We start from the raw sequence: 16473 nt of genomic DNA on the forward strand, positions 1-16473 counted from the left end.
CTCAAGGGGCAGCGTCCCAGTGCTACCCAGGCTCCCCGTTTCTAGGTCACGTGGTGGGTCCCAAGCCCCCGTCCTGGAGCTGGCACTCAGTAATGGCACTGAGTACTCACGAGGATAAGGCTGGGGGCTGGGGACAGAGCAAGAAGTACCCCGAGGCCCTTCCTCCAGGCACACGGCATCTGCTGGAGGGAGCCAGACCTAGACTGGCCACCAGCGGAGACACCGCAGGCTGGCAGGGTGCTGCAGGACCCCGAGAGGTGGGACTGGGTGCAGGGAGCAGGCGTGCTGGCCCCTCGCTCCCGTCTCCCCCCCCCCCCCACCGCCCCCCAGGCCCGGCCCACGGCAGCCTGCAGTGCATGTCGCTGGGCCAGGGTGGGCTTCTTACAGGTGAAGCCCAGCGCTGGTGCTGCTCCGGCGCCCTGCCCCGCTCTGGCCCCCACCTGCTGCGTGGCCTTCCGCACGCGGTCACTCATGGCCTCCATGTTGCCTTGCTCTTCCTCCAGCTCTTCCTCCAGCTGCGCAATCCGCGCCTCCAGGCGGCGCTTCTCGTCCTGAAGTGTGTTCCTAAGGGAAATGCAGCTACATCTGGGGCTCCAGCCTCCCCCTGGCTTATAAGAGTCCCTCTCCTTGGAGGAGCGATGCCCAGGAGGAAACTGAGGCTCAGAGAGGCTGAGAGACTTGTCCACAGTCACACAGCTGGGAAAAAGGGGACCAGGACTCCTATCCAGTAGGTATCAGCAGAGCCGGGGCCTGGCACCAAGATCAGCCCTCCCCTCTCTGGTGTCCCCAACCGCCCCAGCCCCAGCCCCACCATGCTGCTCATTCAGAATGAACCAACCTGGCCACACACTCAAATGGGGTGTGGAGACACCTGTGACCCCTGTGACAAGCTCAGCTGGACACTGTCCTTTTCAGCAGTAAAACGGGGGTCCGGGAGGTTCTCCCATGAGCTGCCTCTCCCTCATCATCTGAGTCTAGGACCCCCTCCTCCCTTTGTGGCTCCATACCTTCCTGAGACACTGCTGGCCAGCTCCTCGGCCAGTTCCTCCTTCTCCAAGTCGGCCTGTTTGCGAGCCCTCTCAGCCGCGGCTAGATCCTGGACGGTGGGGGGTGGGGAGGAAGGAAACCTGTTATCTTCCACGGAAGGGCTGAACCCCAGCAGTTTCTACAGCCACCCTTGAAAGTGGCTATGCCTTCTCTGAGCTCAGGGGAAGCCCTGCATCTATATTGGAGGAGAAAAATCCTGTCTTTCCCTGCCCTTACTCTGGGGGTCCGCCTATGTGGAATGCTGGATGAGCGAAAGAAATCACTGGGGTGCTGAGGGTGCCTACCAAGAGACCCCTGTCTGAGGCTCTGAGAGAGAAAGCGTTACCTCCTGGAGCTGCATGAGATCCGCTTCTAAACTCTTTGCTTTCTTCTCATTCTCTTTGGCGGTGGCAAAGATCTCATCTCTGGAGGCACGGGCGTCTTCCAGCTCCCTCTGGAAGTCCTTCATCTGAGCCTGCGTGAGTCAACAGGAAGGACAAGCTAAGATGTCCTTACTCACCCAAGTTCTGCCCAAATTATCGTTGCGTGCCAACCCCTAGGATTTTCCACGATTGACCACAGAGACGTCCCCATCGTATGAGCATAGCCCACCACCTCACATATGGCCAGGTTGCTGTTGAGGGGCACCGTTCTGGATGGGCTCAGCAGACCTAAAAAATGGCCATGCGATCGGAGGGCCACGGCCAAATGCCCGGTAACCGTGCCTTACCCAGGGCAGGAAACAGCCCCCAAATGCCGAACTGTGGCGGGGAAAACAGCAGCTAGTAGGCACCAGTGACAGGCACGCGTCCTGCTGCTGCTGACGTCCCCGGCCTCGGGGAAGTCATGGCCTCCCTCCCCCTGCGCCCTGCATCTGAGCCATCACCCACCTGCAGTTTCCGAAGCTGCTTGATGGCTTCTTCCCTGCCTTTGATGGCCGAGTCGGCCTGCAGCTCGAGGTCTTTGAGGTCCCCTTCCAGCTTCTTCTTGGCCGCGGCTGCCAGGGCACGTTGCTTTCTCTCATCTTCCAGTTCTGTCTCGTATTCGTGAAGCTGAGCGAGGAGGGGAGATGTGCGCTGCTGGGCTGACCCGTCCCTTGGAGGCCCTCCCCCCTACCCCCGGCCTCAGCCAGCATTCAGCCAGCTCCCAGGTGTGCACAGCCCCCTGCCAGGTGGGTCTGCTCATCCCCAGGTTGCAGGGGAGAAAACCAAGTCTCCCATCGGGCCAGGAGGTGGTGGTGGGAGGAAGGAAACTGGCCACCCCACCTCCCACCCCAGCCCCGCTTCTCCCTGACTTGCCCCGGATTACCTGCCTCTGGAGCTGCCTCCTTTTCTCTTCATTCTGCTCATCGCGGGCCTGGAGGTCCCGCTCAAACTGGCCTTTGAGGGCCTGCATGTTGACCTCGAGCCGCAGCTTGGCATCTTCCGTAGCCTGCAGCTCGTCCTCCAGCTCCTCTAGCTGGGTCTTCATCTCCTCCATCTGGGTTTCCAGGGCCCGCTTGGACTTCTCCAGTTCATGGACCTTTCACGTGAGAGTTGACTTCATGTAGATGGGCAGGCAACCCACAATGATAGGAAGCTCATTCAGGTCAGAGAGAGGGCCTTTTGCCCCCCCACAGGATACATGGCCAAGGAGTCAAGACCAGAGCCTTCCTCTGGGAGCCCTGGACTCAGACCCCAACCCCAACTGCTGTTCCCAGCCAGTGTGTGGGTGACAGAGGGACTGCCTTCAGTCCCGATTATGGTTTCACATCAAAGAGGCACAGAGCCAGCCCCCCCATCCCCTGCCCAGCCCGCCCCAGGGACTGATAAATAGCGGGGAGGGTGGGCTGGTGACATGTGAGTGAGCAAAGACAACGGAGAGCGACTTACGTTCTTGCCCACGTCATCCTTAGAGCTAACCAGATCCTCCATCTCGGCCTTGAGCATTTTGTTGGTCCTCTCAAGTTCCTCTTTGGCTTCCAGAGCCTCCTCGAGGGCTCGTGCCAGGGACAAGGCCTTGGTTTCCTTTTCCCTGGCTTCTGCCTCGGCTCTGTCCCTTTCATCCGCGTATTTGGAAGAGATGCTTTTCTCCTCGGCCAACAACTACAACACAACAGAAGCCCCGGAAGTGACCCCTCCGCATACCCGAAGCTCAGCTTCATTTCATTGCAAATAAGGGCGAGAAGCCTTGTGTCCTGCTAAATGTACTCAGGGGCAGGTGTAACCAGTCAAGATATCTATGGCAAGAATGAATAATAAGCTTGCTTCTGACTTCTAGCACAACCAGCATCTGCTGAGTCTTTGTGCTTTGAAATCACTTATGCCGCCCATGTTGGTTAGAACACACTGCTGCTGAGGTCCAAGTGACATTTAATCCTGCCGGGGGCCAATAATTCTTTTTGTTTTTTTCATGGCCATTCGTCTCTGGCTCTCAAAAGTGCCCCAGGAGCCAGAGTTAGGGACATTAATCTCATCTGCAGAGAGAGCCAAACCCAGACTTCTAGAAGTCAGCAAAGACAGGTAAGTAATAGGGGCCCCCAAATAGCACAGTCAACACAAAAACCCTACACCAAACGTGACAGGAAAATAAAAGACGTGACCTCAGGCCTTGAAACCGATAATGGGACAGCAGAGTGGAAACAGGGAAGACAGGTCAACCGCACAGAGACAAAAAAAGGGAAGGGCCAGCATGTCATCTAGAAGCCTGGTGCTCTGAGCCCCCACGCCTCTGGCTCTGACCCAGTACAATCCCCAAATTGATTTTTAGGATAACCCCAAGTCACTTGCAAACCAAATGATGTTTGCTAACTCTGAGTAACGAAGTAAAAGTCGGTATTTGGGGGTCTGGGCCGCACAGGTGGATGCATTTATCAGAACTCAAGAGAGTGTACACTTAAAAATTTGTGCATTTCTGTGTAGGTAAATTTTTATCTCACAAGAAGCAAAATCGTATTTGAAATAGGAACTCTAGTTAATACACAGAGTGTTGAGGTATGGAGGGGGAGGTCTGTAATTTGCTTTGAAATGCATCCAAAAGATAAGATACCACTGACATGTCCAGTTCATCCTTATAAGTAAACATGTAATAAAGTGAGTTTGGTAAAACGTTCACGATCGAATGCAGGTGGTGGGCATATAGGTGTTCACTGTTTCGTGCTTTCAGCATTGCTGGGTGCTTGAAATTGTGCGTAATGAAATGTTAGGGGAAAGTGGTTATCTAAAGGGTAGAAACATTAAATTACTTGGAATATTCAGGAGGCACTCCATAAATACTTGTTGAGTGAATAAAATGAATCTCCTTATCGGGGCTAGAAACTAAGGCATCAGCGGGGTCACAGGTGAGCCTCTTGGTGGGGGTACCTGAATAGTCCCGTCCGGGTGGGGCCGCTCTCCTCACTCTGACCTAGAAAGCCCTCGTGTTTCAGGGTCACCCGAGGCAAGCTGGCCTTCCATCGCGGCCAGCAAAGCAGGGGATGGAATGCAGATACACCGCAGCCCCACCTGCCCCGGCCCGAGTCTGCGCACAGAGCGGACCACCCTCCAGCCCCTACCTGATCGAACTTCTTCTGCTTCTTTTCCAGGTTGGACACGAGTTGCCGCTGGTTGTCCAAATCGACGACCAGGTCGTCCAGCTCCTGCTGAAGCCTGTTCTTGGTCTTTTCCAGTTTGTCATAAGCTGCTGCCTTCTCTTCGTACTGCTGGGTGAGGCCTTCGATTTCCTTCTGGAACTTCTTCTTGCCCTCTTCCAAGGCTTCCACGGTGCTGGCAAAGTCCTGCAACTTCTTCTTCGAATCGGAGAGCTAAAATGGCAGTGTCCGGGGTCCCGTAAGAGGAGGGCCATTGGCTGATTCCCATCCCCGACCCCACCCTGGGAAGAGACCACCTTCTCTGCGTTGCAGAAATTCAACAGCAGGGGGAGCCAGTGAGCCAAGCAAAATGGCTCCAGCACACCACCACGGCCCCATCGAGCTCCTGATCTCCCCCCAAGGCTCAGTCCTAGAAAAGCAAGGACACACAGCCAGCACCTGGATGTTCAGAGTTGAGATGTGACGCTCCAGGTTCTGCTTGGCTTCCATCTCCTCGTCCAGCTGGTCCTGTAGGCTGTTCCTCTCATCCTCCAGCTGGCGCAACTTGGTGGACACATTGAGCTTCTGCCGGGTTTCTTCTTGAAGCAGCTCCTATGGAAGGACACGTGGAAGTCCCAGGGACCCATGCCCGGGAAGCTCATACCCCAGGTCCCTCTGGATGATGTGGCTGAATACCCACCTGGGTGTCCTGGAGCTGGGACCCAAGGGACGCCACGTCCTTGGCCAATTTTATGGCCTTCCCCTCCGCCTCGTTGAGCATCCCCGTGACACTCTCCACTTCATTCTGAGGATGCCAAGAGACTGTGGTTAGAACCTCCAGAACAGGATCCCCGGTAAGTAAGAGAAGCCCTCTCTACTCACACGATAGGTCGTGCAGTATCTGCCGACTGAGAAACACCCACGAGCTATGGGGCCTGATCACGGTAGCCCCATGGCTCCCAAGGGGAGTGAATTGCCTACAAGTTGGGATGCCTGGTTCTAAGAACCTCTTAGAGCCCCAAACTGTATTGACTGGGTCCTAATCCCGCTCAGTGGATCCTAGGTCCTGGATCCTTGCCAAGGTTGGCAAAAAATGAAACCGGTTTGAGTCTAGACATAGAGCTGCTCTGGACTCGCCTGTTCCCTACAGCTGGAGAAGAGGATACCGATAGCCCTCTACTTCCCAGGGCCCTTTTTCCACCACCCTCTTCCTCACCCCTACTCTTGGCCCTTTCATGGGTCCTTATGGCCAAAACCAGAGATGCGCGAGCAGGTCCTTTTGGAGATATCATCCCACTGTCCATTCTCTTCCCACTTACAATGAGGGTATAAATGATCTTGACTCTGCTCCTCTAGGACATTGCTTATGTTATGAGAGCAGAACCCCTGCTCTCCCCTGCATGTGGGGGAAAAAAATCATATTTAATGCTTCCCCTGCTCCCTTGCCCCAGGCTATAAGCACATTAAATATTTATCAAAGGTCTGCCTGTATCGCATGAATGGAAGTCAGGCCAAACGTCTAGTCAAAGCTAAATAAGACCAAAGACAAACAGACTTTGTCCTTGCTCAGCTTAAAACCTATCAATGGCTTCTTGTCACTCAGAGTAAAGACGAATGTACATACAATGGGACCTCGAAGGCCCTGTGTCACTCGGCCATGACCTACCTCTCTAGTCCCACGTTACACCACATTTCCCCTTCCAGCTCAGCATTCTAGCTAACTTCTGTGATCTCTTCTAATTTCCCACCTACCCCTGGGCCCTTGCACATGCTGCTCCCTCTGCGTCCTAGCCTTCTACTTATCTCAGACTATACCTCCTTCTTAGGGAAGCCTTTCCCAACTCCTCCTCCTACAGGCCAGGCCCCTGGTTACTTACACTTACTGCATCATTTTACATTCATTCATGGGATTAGAAATGCCTTTCCCTCCACTGGGTCAGAGTTCTATTGGGGCAGGCGCCATGTCTTTCTAGCCGCTGTATCTCAGCATTAAACATGGTGCCCGGCCTACAGCAAATACTCAAATGTTTGCTGAATGAGCAGATGAAGGTTTCTAAAGATCGAATGGAAGAGAGAGCCCATCTCCTGTCCTTGAGGAATGGAACAAGAGGAAACCAGCTTGCTTGGCAGCAAGCGAGACTTCAGTTCGCTGGGAAAAGCTTCATCCCCCTGCAGGGCTGGGACCAAGGGATGCTTGCGGTGTGGCCGCCTCACCTGCAGCTTGTGGACCTTGTCGTTGAGCTCGGCCCGGGCCCGCTCCCCATCGATGCACTTGGACTGCAGCTCCTGCAGCTGCACCTCCAGCTTCTTCTTCTTGTGCTCTACCTCCTGCTTGGCCTGGTTCAGGAGCCGCAGCTCACCGGCCAGGTCGGCGTTCTCCTTCTCCAGTGTCTGCTTGTTCTTGTCTAGATTGGCCTTGGCCTGGCCGGGTACACAGAGGGCAGGGAAGGCATTAGAGCTCGGGCCAGGAACGCATTTTAAGATCGGAACCTCAATCCCTTGGGGCATCTTCCTCTTTCCCTTTCCCTCTGCCAGTCAGGAGGGTTCTAAGGACCTGTGCTTGTCGCCTCAAGGGAGGGACGCAGTGAGGTGGGGGACACGCGGTCACTGTAAGACTTCCTGTATTCTGTTTTTCTAAAGCTCAAAGGTTGCAAACGAGCATTCCATGAGCTACATCCAACTTATTGTCATGTCCTGGTCGACCTAGTCTCAGTTGCCAACATTTTAATAAAGAAATGTCACGTAAATCTGGATTCCAGGGGCGCCTGGGTGGCTCAGTCTGTTCAGCATCTGCCTTCGGCTCAGGTCATGATCCCAAGGTCCTGGGATCGAGCCCCACATCGGGCTCCCTGCTCAGTGGGCAGCCAGCTTCTCCCTCTGCCTCTGCCTTTCTCTGTCTCTCATGAGTAAATAAATAAAATCTTAAGATAACATTTAAAAAAAATTTGGATTCCAGCTTCTTTATAAAAAAATTCTAATGTTCTCTATCATGATAGGTGGTGGTTATACAAATGCATATATCTGTCAAAATTCATTGAACTTTACAGTTACAGGGTTTTACTTCATATACCTCAGGAATTCTGACATTTAAAAAACAAGACAAACATCATACTCAGTGGGGAGAAACGGAGAGCTTTTCCCCTAAGGTCAGGAACAAGATAAGCATGTCCACACTCATCACTTTTACTCAACATAGTACCGCAAGGGGAAATGTACGTTGTAGTTACGATTAGCAAAATCTTATTTGTCCAACATGCACAAAGAATTGAGACAATGTCAAAAGTTAGTATTCAGATCCCACTTGACAAGAGGACACGAACAAGTGTCCTTTTATTCATTTGGAGGGGGTGGGGGGGTTCAGTCTTGCACCGCACTTTTCAGAGTGGTCCTAAGACCACCTATATAAGGGCGGAAGATGGGGCCAGGGGATCTGCTCGTTAACAAGGCCACAGAGGAGATGAATTCGTGTTTGTAAAGCAATGGAACAGTATCTGGCTCATAGTCTGTGCGACATAAGGGGCTGGTGCCTTTATTTCCAAGTGCAGGAAATTTTGAGATTCTGATAGAAGCAGCCGTGACCCAGCTCACAGGAAGGTGCTTAGTAAACCACCTCCTGAAGAATATTCACCTGGGCTGGTGACAGAAACAAATGCAAACTCCAACAAGTTTTAGGTAATGCTACCCCCACTTAGTCTAGCTTGGGGGGATATCCAGAAAGTGCCGGGATGCCGGGAAGCCATATTCACTGAAGGTGAGGGATAGAATTCAGATCTTGAGGGAAACAATCCAGATGTTGCAAGCTAAAAAGCTCCCCCTGGGAATGAAACACAGGGAAATTCTCCCAAGGGAGAGGAAGTTCCCCACAAAGCATTCAGAGGAGTGCTATTTCGCTGCCCCATGTCCCATATACCCCAAATAGCTAACCACAGCGGGGAAAAGAACGATTAGATCCAGTCATTCTCAAACTCTGCCAGAGAACTGTTTTCCTCCAATCTGCAGAGAAATTATATGATGTTCTCCATCTTAAGTTATCCTCCCAGAAGTTTTGCTCAATAGTGGCTTATCTCTGGGGGGCAGTGGATTATAGACCCTGCCTGCCTGGGTTCAAATCACAGCTCGGTCACTCGCTGTATGACCTTGGGTGAGTACCTACCTCATAGGTGGTTGTGAGGATCAACTGACATATATACAGGGAGCGCTTAATAAATGCTCTCGCGACCACTGTCATTACAGTCTTGTAGGGCTGGCTATGTGTCTCAGCACAGACCCTGATCTGTAGTTATTGGAAGCTGTCGCCATATCGCTTTTGCGTGTGGTCACCAAAAAGATCAGGACGTACCCTCTTGAACTGCTCAAGCTGCTCAGTGAGTTCCTCCACCACCTGTGTGTGCTTCTGCCTCATCTCCTGGACCTGGGCCTCATGGGAGCGCGTCTCCTCATCCAGGGCCTTCTTCAGCACCGTCACCTCCTGCTCCCTCTTGGCCCTGCGCACAAAGAACCCAGAGGGTGGCCGTTGGGTAGAGACAGGGCTTCACCTCAGACAGTGCTGTGCAAAGGAATGAGAAGCTCTCCCGGGACCCAGAGCTAAGGTCTCCATCAGGGCAGCCCCTCCCTGGCTGGGTGAGCTTGGGGGAGTCACCTAACCTCTCTGGACCCGGCAGTTCCTCGGCTGCAAAATGAGGAGCATGGTTACTTGCCCAGAGACTCTCAAGGCCGGCAAATCAATACACAAGAATACTCAGGAACATGTTGAAAGAACATCTGTGAATTGCAAAATGTTCCTCAAATATTAAAATGAGCTCTTATTTATTGAGCACTTACCATATGCCAGGCTCTGACCTAAGTTCTTTATATACATCATTGTATATAACCTCCAGAGTCACCCTCAAAGGCAGATATATTAATTCTTCCAATTTACAGATGAGAAATCTAAGGCTGAGAGAGGGTAAGCAGTTTGCCCGTGTGACAGAGCCAGAATCTGAACCCACATGGTCTGGCTCTGAGCCCGTGCGTTCAAATACTGCACTGGGCGTTTCTGGATCATGGGCCAGGTGGGGAGGGAGCAGAATTCTGTGCTGGCTTCCACGTACAGGTAAAGGATGCGGCACAGGACGCACTCAAATGCATTTGCATGTTTGTTGAATGAATAAGCGACCTACTTTCGCTAAAGTCAGCATTCTTTATCTAGCGGGTGACCTGTTTTTGTTGGGTTTTTTTGTGTGTATATGTGTTTGTTTTGGGGTGTTTTTTTTTGGTGCTGGTGTCTGTGATCCTCCAGCGAATCTTAAGGACCCATCCCACAAAGGTTATTTTAAAACATGTATCACAAAACTTAAACACACGCTCTTGGAGACTGGAACCTGGAGAATTATTGACACACATAGACACACACATGAAAAGACAGGAAGGAATACGCAAAAACGTTGACTGTGTTGGGGCTAAGGGTGATGTTTTTGGTGTCTACGTTTCTATAGCTTTCAAATTGTTCTCGAACTGAGTAACTCCTACTACCAGATGCAAAATAAGATGAAAAAGGATCTATTACAGATGGTAGCTGTAGGGCCTGAGGAGCCCTGTGATTCAGGATGGGCCTGGGGGCTGCCCCTCTCCGCCCCCCCCCAGCCACCCCATCCGTGCAGCCGGTGACGTGGCGGGAGCCACGGGCTCTGCGGGCCGGCCTCCCACCTGAGCTCCTGCTGGGTGGCCGTGCTGTCCAGCGTGTCCTCCAGCTCTGTCTTCAGCGCTTCCAGCTCCTCTCCCAGGTCCCGCTTCTGCTTCTCGGCCTTGTTTCTCGCGGCCCGTTCTGAGTCCAGGTCCTCCTGGAGGTCTGAGATGTGACCCTCCAGCTCCCGGATCTTCTTTAGAGCATTGTTCTTCTGAGCAATTTCATCGTCGAGCCTGCCGGGGACAGATCACCAGAATGAAGACCCCGGGGGTCTCTGGCCCCTGAGATCTCCCAACGTTGCCCAAGATTGTTTCCTGGAACCAGATACTCATGTTCCGTAGACATCAAACCAGGTTCCACCCACGTCCCCAAGACACGGTGGACCCCTTCTTGCCAGGTGGGACTGCTTGCAGATTAGGACTTGTCTGATGTCAAAAAACAGATTGTGGTGAGTGTGTGAGTGAGTGTGTGTGTGAGTGTGTGTGTGTGTGTGTGTGTGTGTGTGTGTGAGAAAGCAGAGCCTGGTCCCAGACTAGCCAGGTGCCTCGTTCACACCAGGAGCTTAATAGATGCTTTGTGAACACGGACAATTATTTCTCCTTAAAAACTACTTGTTTTTCTTTCTTCCTTTTGCTCAAACAGTGGCTGAGTGCCTGCTCCATGCAAAGCACTTGGCCAGGTGTTGCATGGGGAGATATTAAAACCAGGGCCCCCGGTGTGGGGGATGTGGCAACCGTGGGCCAAGGTGAGACATGAGAAGCATTGTCTGAATGGCCTGGAGTGCATGAGGACTTTCATGGAAGGCAGCTCCCTCCTGACACATGGTGGGGCTGGCCTCTTGCTTTGCTGTGATGGAAGGAAAGCGAACAACGTGAAAGAGGGCCCAGAGGCAAGATTCCTCAGGGCAAGGGGAGGTGAGCACCTCGATCGTACTGAGCTTGGGAACGGTGAGCAGCAAGAGAGAAAGCTAAATGGTCGGGTTGGGGTCAGGCTGTGCGGGGCGGGAGCCTGGCCTTCCCTGCACAAGCCAGCAAAGTCTTCCGCAAAGGTTCACAACCCAGGTGATGCTTCTGGCCCATCACCCTAGCACCGTCCTGCAGCGCACACTGGGAGCCAAAGAGCTGGCCAGGGGACCAGTCAGAAGGTTCTGGGGCTCAGATCCCAGCTCATGTTCCCTCCTCTCGCCCCATGCCCGGCATCCTGCTCAGTGACATGGAGATCGCAGCAGGGTCCCCAGCCCGGTGTGTGCGTGAAGTTACTGCCTGGGAAGAGCTTGGCACATGGTGAACAGGAAAATCCCCGTTAGCTGTCACTGCATTCCCGGTGCGAGGCTGTTAGCATGAACCCAGCCAGGAGCTGGGAGAAGGGCCAACAGGGGACGGGGCATGGACACGTTTCTGAGGACCGGCAGAATCTGAGGGCTGCTGCAGTCTGGGGGTGGGAGGAGAGCGGGGCGGGGAGCAAAAACGACCCTCAGAAGAGGGCGCAGGAGGGTCGTCCCGGCCTCAGGCACACGGTACCCGAGACGCCAGTGGAATGGACTCCGTGGGCAACTGTAGACAAGAAGGGCCTGGACATCCGAGAGGGAGACGTGGCGGGAGGAGGGGAGATGCGGAGAGAGGATGAGTTTGGAGGGAAGAGAGGAAAGTGGGTGGCGTGGTTCTGGAGATGCAAGCAGGACAGGGGAGGCACCCAGGAGCCTGGAGGCCTGCCTGGAGGAGGAGGAAGGACGGGGCCCACTGTGGTTCGGCAGGAGCCTGCGGGGCACATGGACCCACGGGGATGCCAGGACGTGCCCCGCCAGCCACGCTACCTGCTCAGGGCCACCTGCAGTTCCTCCTCCTTCTTGGCCAGCTGCATCTTGAGCTCTGCGATCTGCGCCTGCAGGTCAGCTATCTGCTCGTGGAAGTCACTGGCCTCCCCCTCCAGCTTCCGCTTCAGCTTCTCCAGCTCCTGCCGGCTCTTTTCCTCCTTTTTCAGCCGCACTACGACAAAGCCGGGGCCCTCAGCAGGTGTGCACTACCAGAAGGGCACCCAGAGGCCAAGCTTTTCTGCTCCCGCAATTCACGAACATGCACGTGAACACGCATGCGCGCACACACACGTCCCCACCGGTAATTGTCACAGCCCAAACCACCAGATAGTGGCAGGAAAGTTAGGGCTGATGAGAAGCACCTTTATTATTACTGGTATGTCAGCCGGGGGAGCCTCGAGAGGGTTGTACCTCCCCTGAAATCATCTGCCATGCTAAGATTTGCTCTCTGATTTTATTTTTTAATTTAATTTATTTATTTGAGAGAGAGAGAGAGCATGAGTGGGGGGAGGAGCAGAGGGAGAGGGACAAACAGACTCCCCACTGAGCAGGGAGACCGATGCGGGGCTCGATCCCAGGACCCTGAGATCATAACCCGAGCCAAAGGCAGACGCTTAACCGACTGAGCCACCCAGGTGCCCCAGCTCTCTGATTTTAAAACATCCATTTGAAACCCTCTTTGAGGTAGTCGGTTTACCTTCCAGTTCTGAAATCATAGATTCATGCTTATTTTTTAGCTTGGTAAGATTCTTGGCCTTTTCTTCCTCTTCTGCAAGATTTGTTGTTAAGTCACTAATCCTCTCTTCGAGGAGTTTTCGCTCCTTTTGGGGGAAAGAAAAAGAAATATCGGAAGCTTTTTTTTTTTCTCTTCCCCAGATTCCACGTTTCATTTTTAGTCATTTCCAGATAAACAGCTGGAAAGAAAACCTGCATGAACACCAAAGACAACCTCTAGCCTTAAAATGATAAAGAGAAGCTCCTTAACAGTCATTCCTAGAAACCCAGCCACTTCCCATCTCATGCGACCTCTGCCCCGCACACTTCATGGTCCAGGCAATCACACCCTCATCCCTTCCTCCCACAGCCCAGCTCTTCCCTGCCACAGGGCCTTTGCACACACAGGACCATCTGCGGAGCTGCTTCTCCACGCCCCTTCCAACTACTCTTCATTCTTCAGGTTTCCTCTTAAATGTCACTTCCTCCAGGAAGCCTTCCCTGAATACCTTGCTTCCATCTCCTAATGCTCTATTTTTATACTATGGTGAACACCCTCTTCAGAATCCTGACTGTGAGGGTCATTAATGGTTAGGTTTTTCCTGCCTCCCTAGAGTATGAGCCCCACCAGGGCAGGGCCCCCCTTCCCTATGCACGCTCTGCACCCCAAACCATGCATGCTCTGCACCTGCTTAGTGGTCCCTGCCTCGGGTGGGACAGGGACTTTTCCGGTTTGGCCACCGAAAGTCCCACATCGCAGAGAGCCTTCAGTCCCAGGCAAACCAGGACCGCGGGTCACCCTATTACTAACCGGAAGTGGCCTGCGAGAATGCGGGAGAGGCCCCCGAATCTCAGGCACATGCAGCTGCTTTCGCACAACTTGGGGTCTCCACTGGCATGGAATTTCTGAGACCTGCTCCGTGGCAGCCCTGGTCCTGGTGGGACCGCCGGGCACCCCACCCATGGGGTCCACCTGCTTCTAGACGGCAGTCAGGAAGGCCTGCCTCTGGCATCTTGTATTTGGCCAGAAAGGTAAAGCATCTGGAGCGCTTAGCCCCGGGGAGCCTGCCAGGTTAATGCAGGAGCTGGCCCCACTCACTCACTTTTGACAGCTTATTGTTCTGATCGTCCATGACCAGAATATCGTCCTCCAGTTTCTTGATCTTGGCCTCGGCCGTGACCTTCTCGAGCTGTAGCTTCTGCCTCGCGGCTTCCTCCTCCTCCAGCTGTTCTTCCAGATCCTTTGTGGGGAAGGGAAAGGAATCACAAGCCTCGCTCCCAGTGGGGTCCCTCTCTCGGAGCTTGTGGGCTGACCCTCGTGGAGGCTGGGCCTCACGGCCCCCTGTGCTCTGTGGTCTCCTTTTACTGGAAATAAAAGGTTTGGGAAACCACTGGCTTCATGGAGCCTCAGTGTTCCCATCTGTCAAATGGGGATAGTAAATATTGTGTGGTTTCAAAATGTGTCCCCAAATTCTCCAGTACTCGTCCCTTCAAGAGGTGGAGCCTCATTCCTCTCCCCATCAGTGTGGGCTGGATTTAAGAGGAAGCAATGAGGTGTAATGTCCGAGATTAGGCCAGAAGAGGCACTGTGGCCTCCCCCCTCTGTTCCCTCTCTTGATTTGCCCCTCTTGGGGGAAGCCAGCCACCGTGTAGCCCTAAGGAGAAGCTCCCCCCCACCCCCCCACCCCCCAGTGAGGAGCTGAGGCCTCCTGACTACAGCCACGGGAGCGAGCCACGCGGTCGTGGGTCCTCCAGCCCTGGGCTCACATCCCGACTGCAACCTCAGGACAGACTCTCAGCCAGAACCTCCCAGCTGGGCCACTCGCAGACTCCTGACCCTGTTATCCCAAGCCGCTAAGTTCTGGGTGGTGTTTCATCCTGCAACAACAGCTAACTAACATGATTGCCCCTCACACGGGGTTGCAAGGAGGAGAAAAGGGGTTTGCACACGGAGGCCAGGGCAGGAGAACAGAGCGGGCTCTCCAGGAGACCACTCTGGCTACGTGGCCCTGCCTGGGCAGACGGCCGATCCGCTCCAAGCCTTAGTCCCCAGCAGGGGACATACCTGACCACATGCCCCTCACAGGCCTGCAGTGAGGGTCAGATGATAAGGCAGCAGCCCCTGTGGGGCCTTACCAGCATCTGCTGGGCCATCTTCTTCTTCTCGGCCTGCAGCTGCTGGCCCCGGTCTTCCTCCTCCTCCAGGCGGGCCTCCATCTCATGCAGGATCTCCTCTAGTTCCTGCTTCTTAGCAGCCAGCCGGACGCGCATCTCCTCGGCCTCGGCGTACAGCTCTGTCTCTGCTTGCAGCTGCTCCTGCAGCAGGTTCTTCTCCTCGGTCAGCTGCACGTGGGGAGCAGGGAGGTGGCCGTGAGCCCCGCAGGGGTGTGCCTGCCCACCTCCCGCAGCCCCCGCCGAGCTCCGGGCCACTACCTGTGAGTGCTTCTGCTCCAGCTCCTTGAGCTCGCTCTCGGCCTTCTGCTGCCGCTCCTTGGTCTTCTGCAGTTCGTCCTCCTTGGCCTGCATCTCCTCCTCCTGCCGTGTCACCTGCAGCAGGGGCTTCACCTGCACGCACACAGTCAGCCGTCACTGGCTTCCATGGCGCAAGGAAGGCGGAAGCTCTCCTAATGCCTCAGCTCAGCAGTTCTCAACCAGGGACCGGTTTACACCATCCCACACCCCCGAGGGGACGCTTGGCAATTTCTGGGGACAGTTTGGGCTGTCCCAACTGGGGCGGGGGATCCTACCAACACCTATGGGTATGGGCCAGGGATGCCGCTGCAAATTCTAGAAAGCACGGGACAGCCCCCACAACACGGGATTACCCATCCCAAAACACCAATAGTGCTGAGGTCGAGAAATCATAAACTACGGGGTGCCTGGGTGACTCAGTCGGTTAAGCGTCTGCCTTCGGCTCAGGTCATGACCCCGGGGTCCTGGGATCGAGCCCCGCATCGGGCTCCCTGCTCTGCGGGAAGCCTGCTTCTCCTTCTCCCACTCTCCCTGCTTGTGTTCCCTCTCTCGCTGTGTCTCTCTAATTAAAAAAAAAAAAAATCATAAACTAGAGCAACCGAATAAGGTGCCCAGTGGAAAGGAAAAAGTCTCTCCTTCTCCCATTTAGTCCCTTTCCAGAGAGAGAATTACTGCTGACCAACTGGCATATTTCATTCCAAGGAGAAAAGGGGAAAAGAAATCTCCCACGTTCTACCTCCCCATCACGGTCACTATATGCGCTGTTGGCCTTTCCCACCAGTCTCTTTTCTCCTACATGTTTAAAAAATACACCCTGGAGATCAAGCTGTCCGATTTTCTATGCCGTGTCCGTTACTTAAAACTACAAAATAATTATGACCCCATGCTGTTCTGTCACCTTTACACCTTTGTTTTTTTGATAGCTGGCATTTTTGTGGAATAGAAGTGGTGACAGAGGACATCCCTGTCTTACTCCTGGCTTCAGGGGAAAAGCTCTCAGTTTTGTCCCCATTAAGGATGATGCTAGCTGTGGGTTTTTCATAGCAGACTTTTACTCTGTGGAGGTAGGTTCCCTCTACACCTGCTTTGCTGGGGGTTTTGAGATAGCCATCGTCTTTAAGAGTTGCAAAGTATCCCGGGCGCCTGGGTGGCTCAGATGGTTAAACGTCTGCCTTCGGCTCAGGTCATGATCCCAGGGTCCTGGGATCGAGTCCCGCATCGGGCTCCCTGCTCAGC

At 54.0% G+C, this 16473-nt stretch overlaps 2 protein-coding genes across 7 annotated transcripts in view; one reads left to right on the top strand and one right to left on the bottom strand.

The window, feature by feature from the left end:
* The window catches only part of NDE1 (nudE neurodevelopment protein 1), a 45661-nt gene extending 40932 nt beyond the window's left edge, over positions 1 to 4729 (top strand). The window contains exon 9 of the mRNA XM_032392207.1: positions 4673 to 4729. Within this exon, the coding sequence (XP_032248098.1) occupies positions 4673 to 4682 (10 nt within the window). The 3' untranslated portion in view covers positions 4683 to 4729. The remainder of the gene's footprint in view (positions 1 to 4672) is intronic.
* Positions 1 to 16473, bottom strand: part of MYH11 (myosin heavy chain 11) — a 112562-nt gene that overhangs the window by 9458 nt on the left and 86631 nt on the right. For all 6 annotated transcript variants that reach the window (XM_032392201.1, XM_032392203.1, XM_032392200.1 and 3 more), the window contains 17 exons: positions 15199 to 15330; positions 14902 to 15108; positions 13869 to 14006; positions 12749 to 12872; positions 12052 to 12223; positions 10259 to 10471; positions 8913 to 9057; positions 6788 to 6994; positions 5274 to 5378; positions 5033 to 5185; positions 4559 to 4807; positions 2898 to 3110; positions 2335 to 2547; positions 1917 to 2078; positions 1373 to 1501; positions 1008 to 1096; positions 441 to 564 (listed from right to left, as the gene is read on the bottom strand). In XM_032392201.1, the coding sequence (XP_032248092.1) occupies positions 441 to 564; positions 1008 to 1096; positions 1373 to 1501; positions 1917 to 2078; positions 2335 to 2547; positions 2898 to 3110; positions 4559 to 4807; positions 5033 to 5185; positions 5274 to 5378; positions 6788 to 6994; positions 8913 to 9057; positions 10259 to 10471; positions 12052 to 12223; positions 12749 to 12872; positions 13869 to 14006; positions 14902 to 15108; positions 15199 to 15330 (2775 nt within the window). The remainder of the gene's footprint in view (positions 1 to 440; positions 565 to 1007; positions 1097 to 1372; positions 1502 to 1916; positions 2079 to 2334; positions 2548 to 2897; positions 3111 to 4558; positions 4808 to 5032; positions 5186 to 5273; positions 5379 to 6787; positions 6995 to 8912; positions 9058 to 10258; positions 10472 to 12051; positions 12224 to 12748; positions 12873 to 13868; positions 14007 to 14901; positions 15109 to 15198; positions 15331 to 16473) is intronic.

The sequence above is a fragment of the Phoca vitulina genome, unplaced genomic scaffold, assembly GCF_004348235.1.
Source record: "Phoca vitulina isolate PV1807 unplaced genomic scaffold, GSC_HSeal_1.0 scaffold66, whole genome shotgun sequence".
Classification (NCBI taxonomy): domain Eukaryota; kingdom Metazoa; phylum Chordata; class Mammalia; order Carnivora; family Phocidae; genus Phoca; species Phoca vitulina.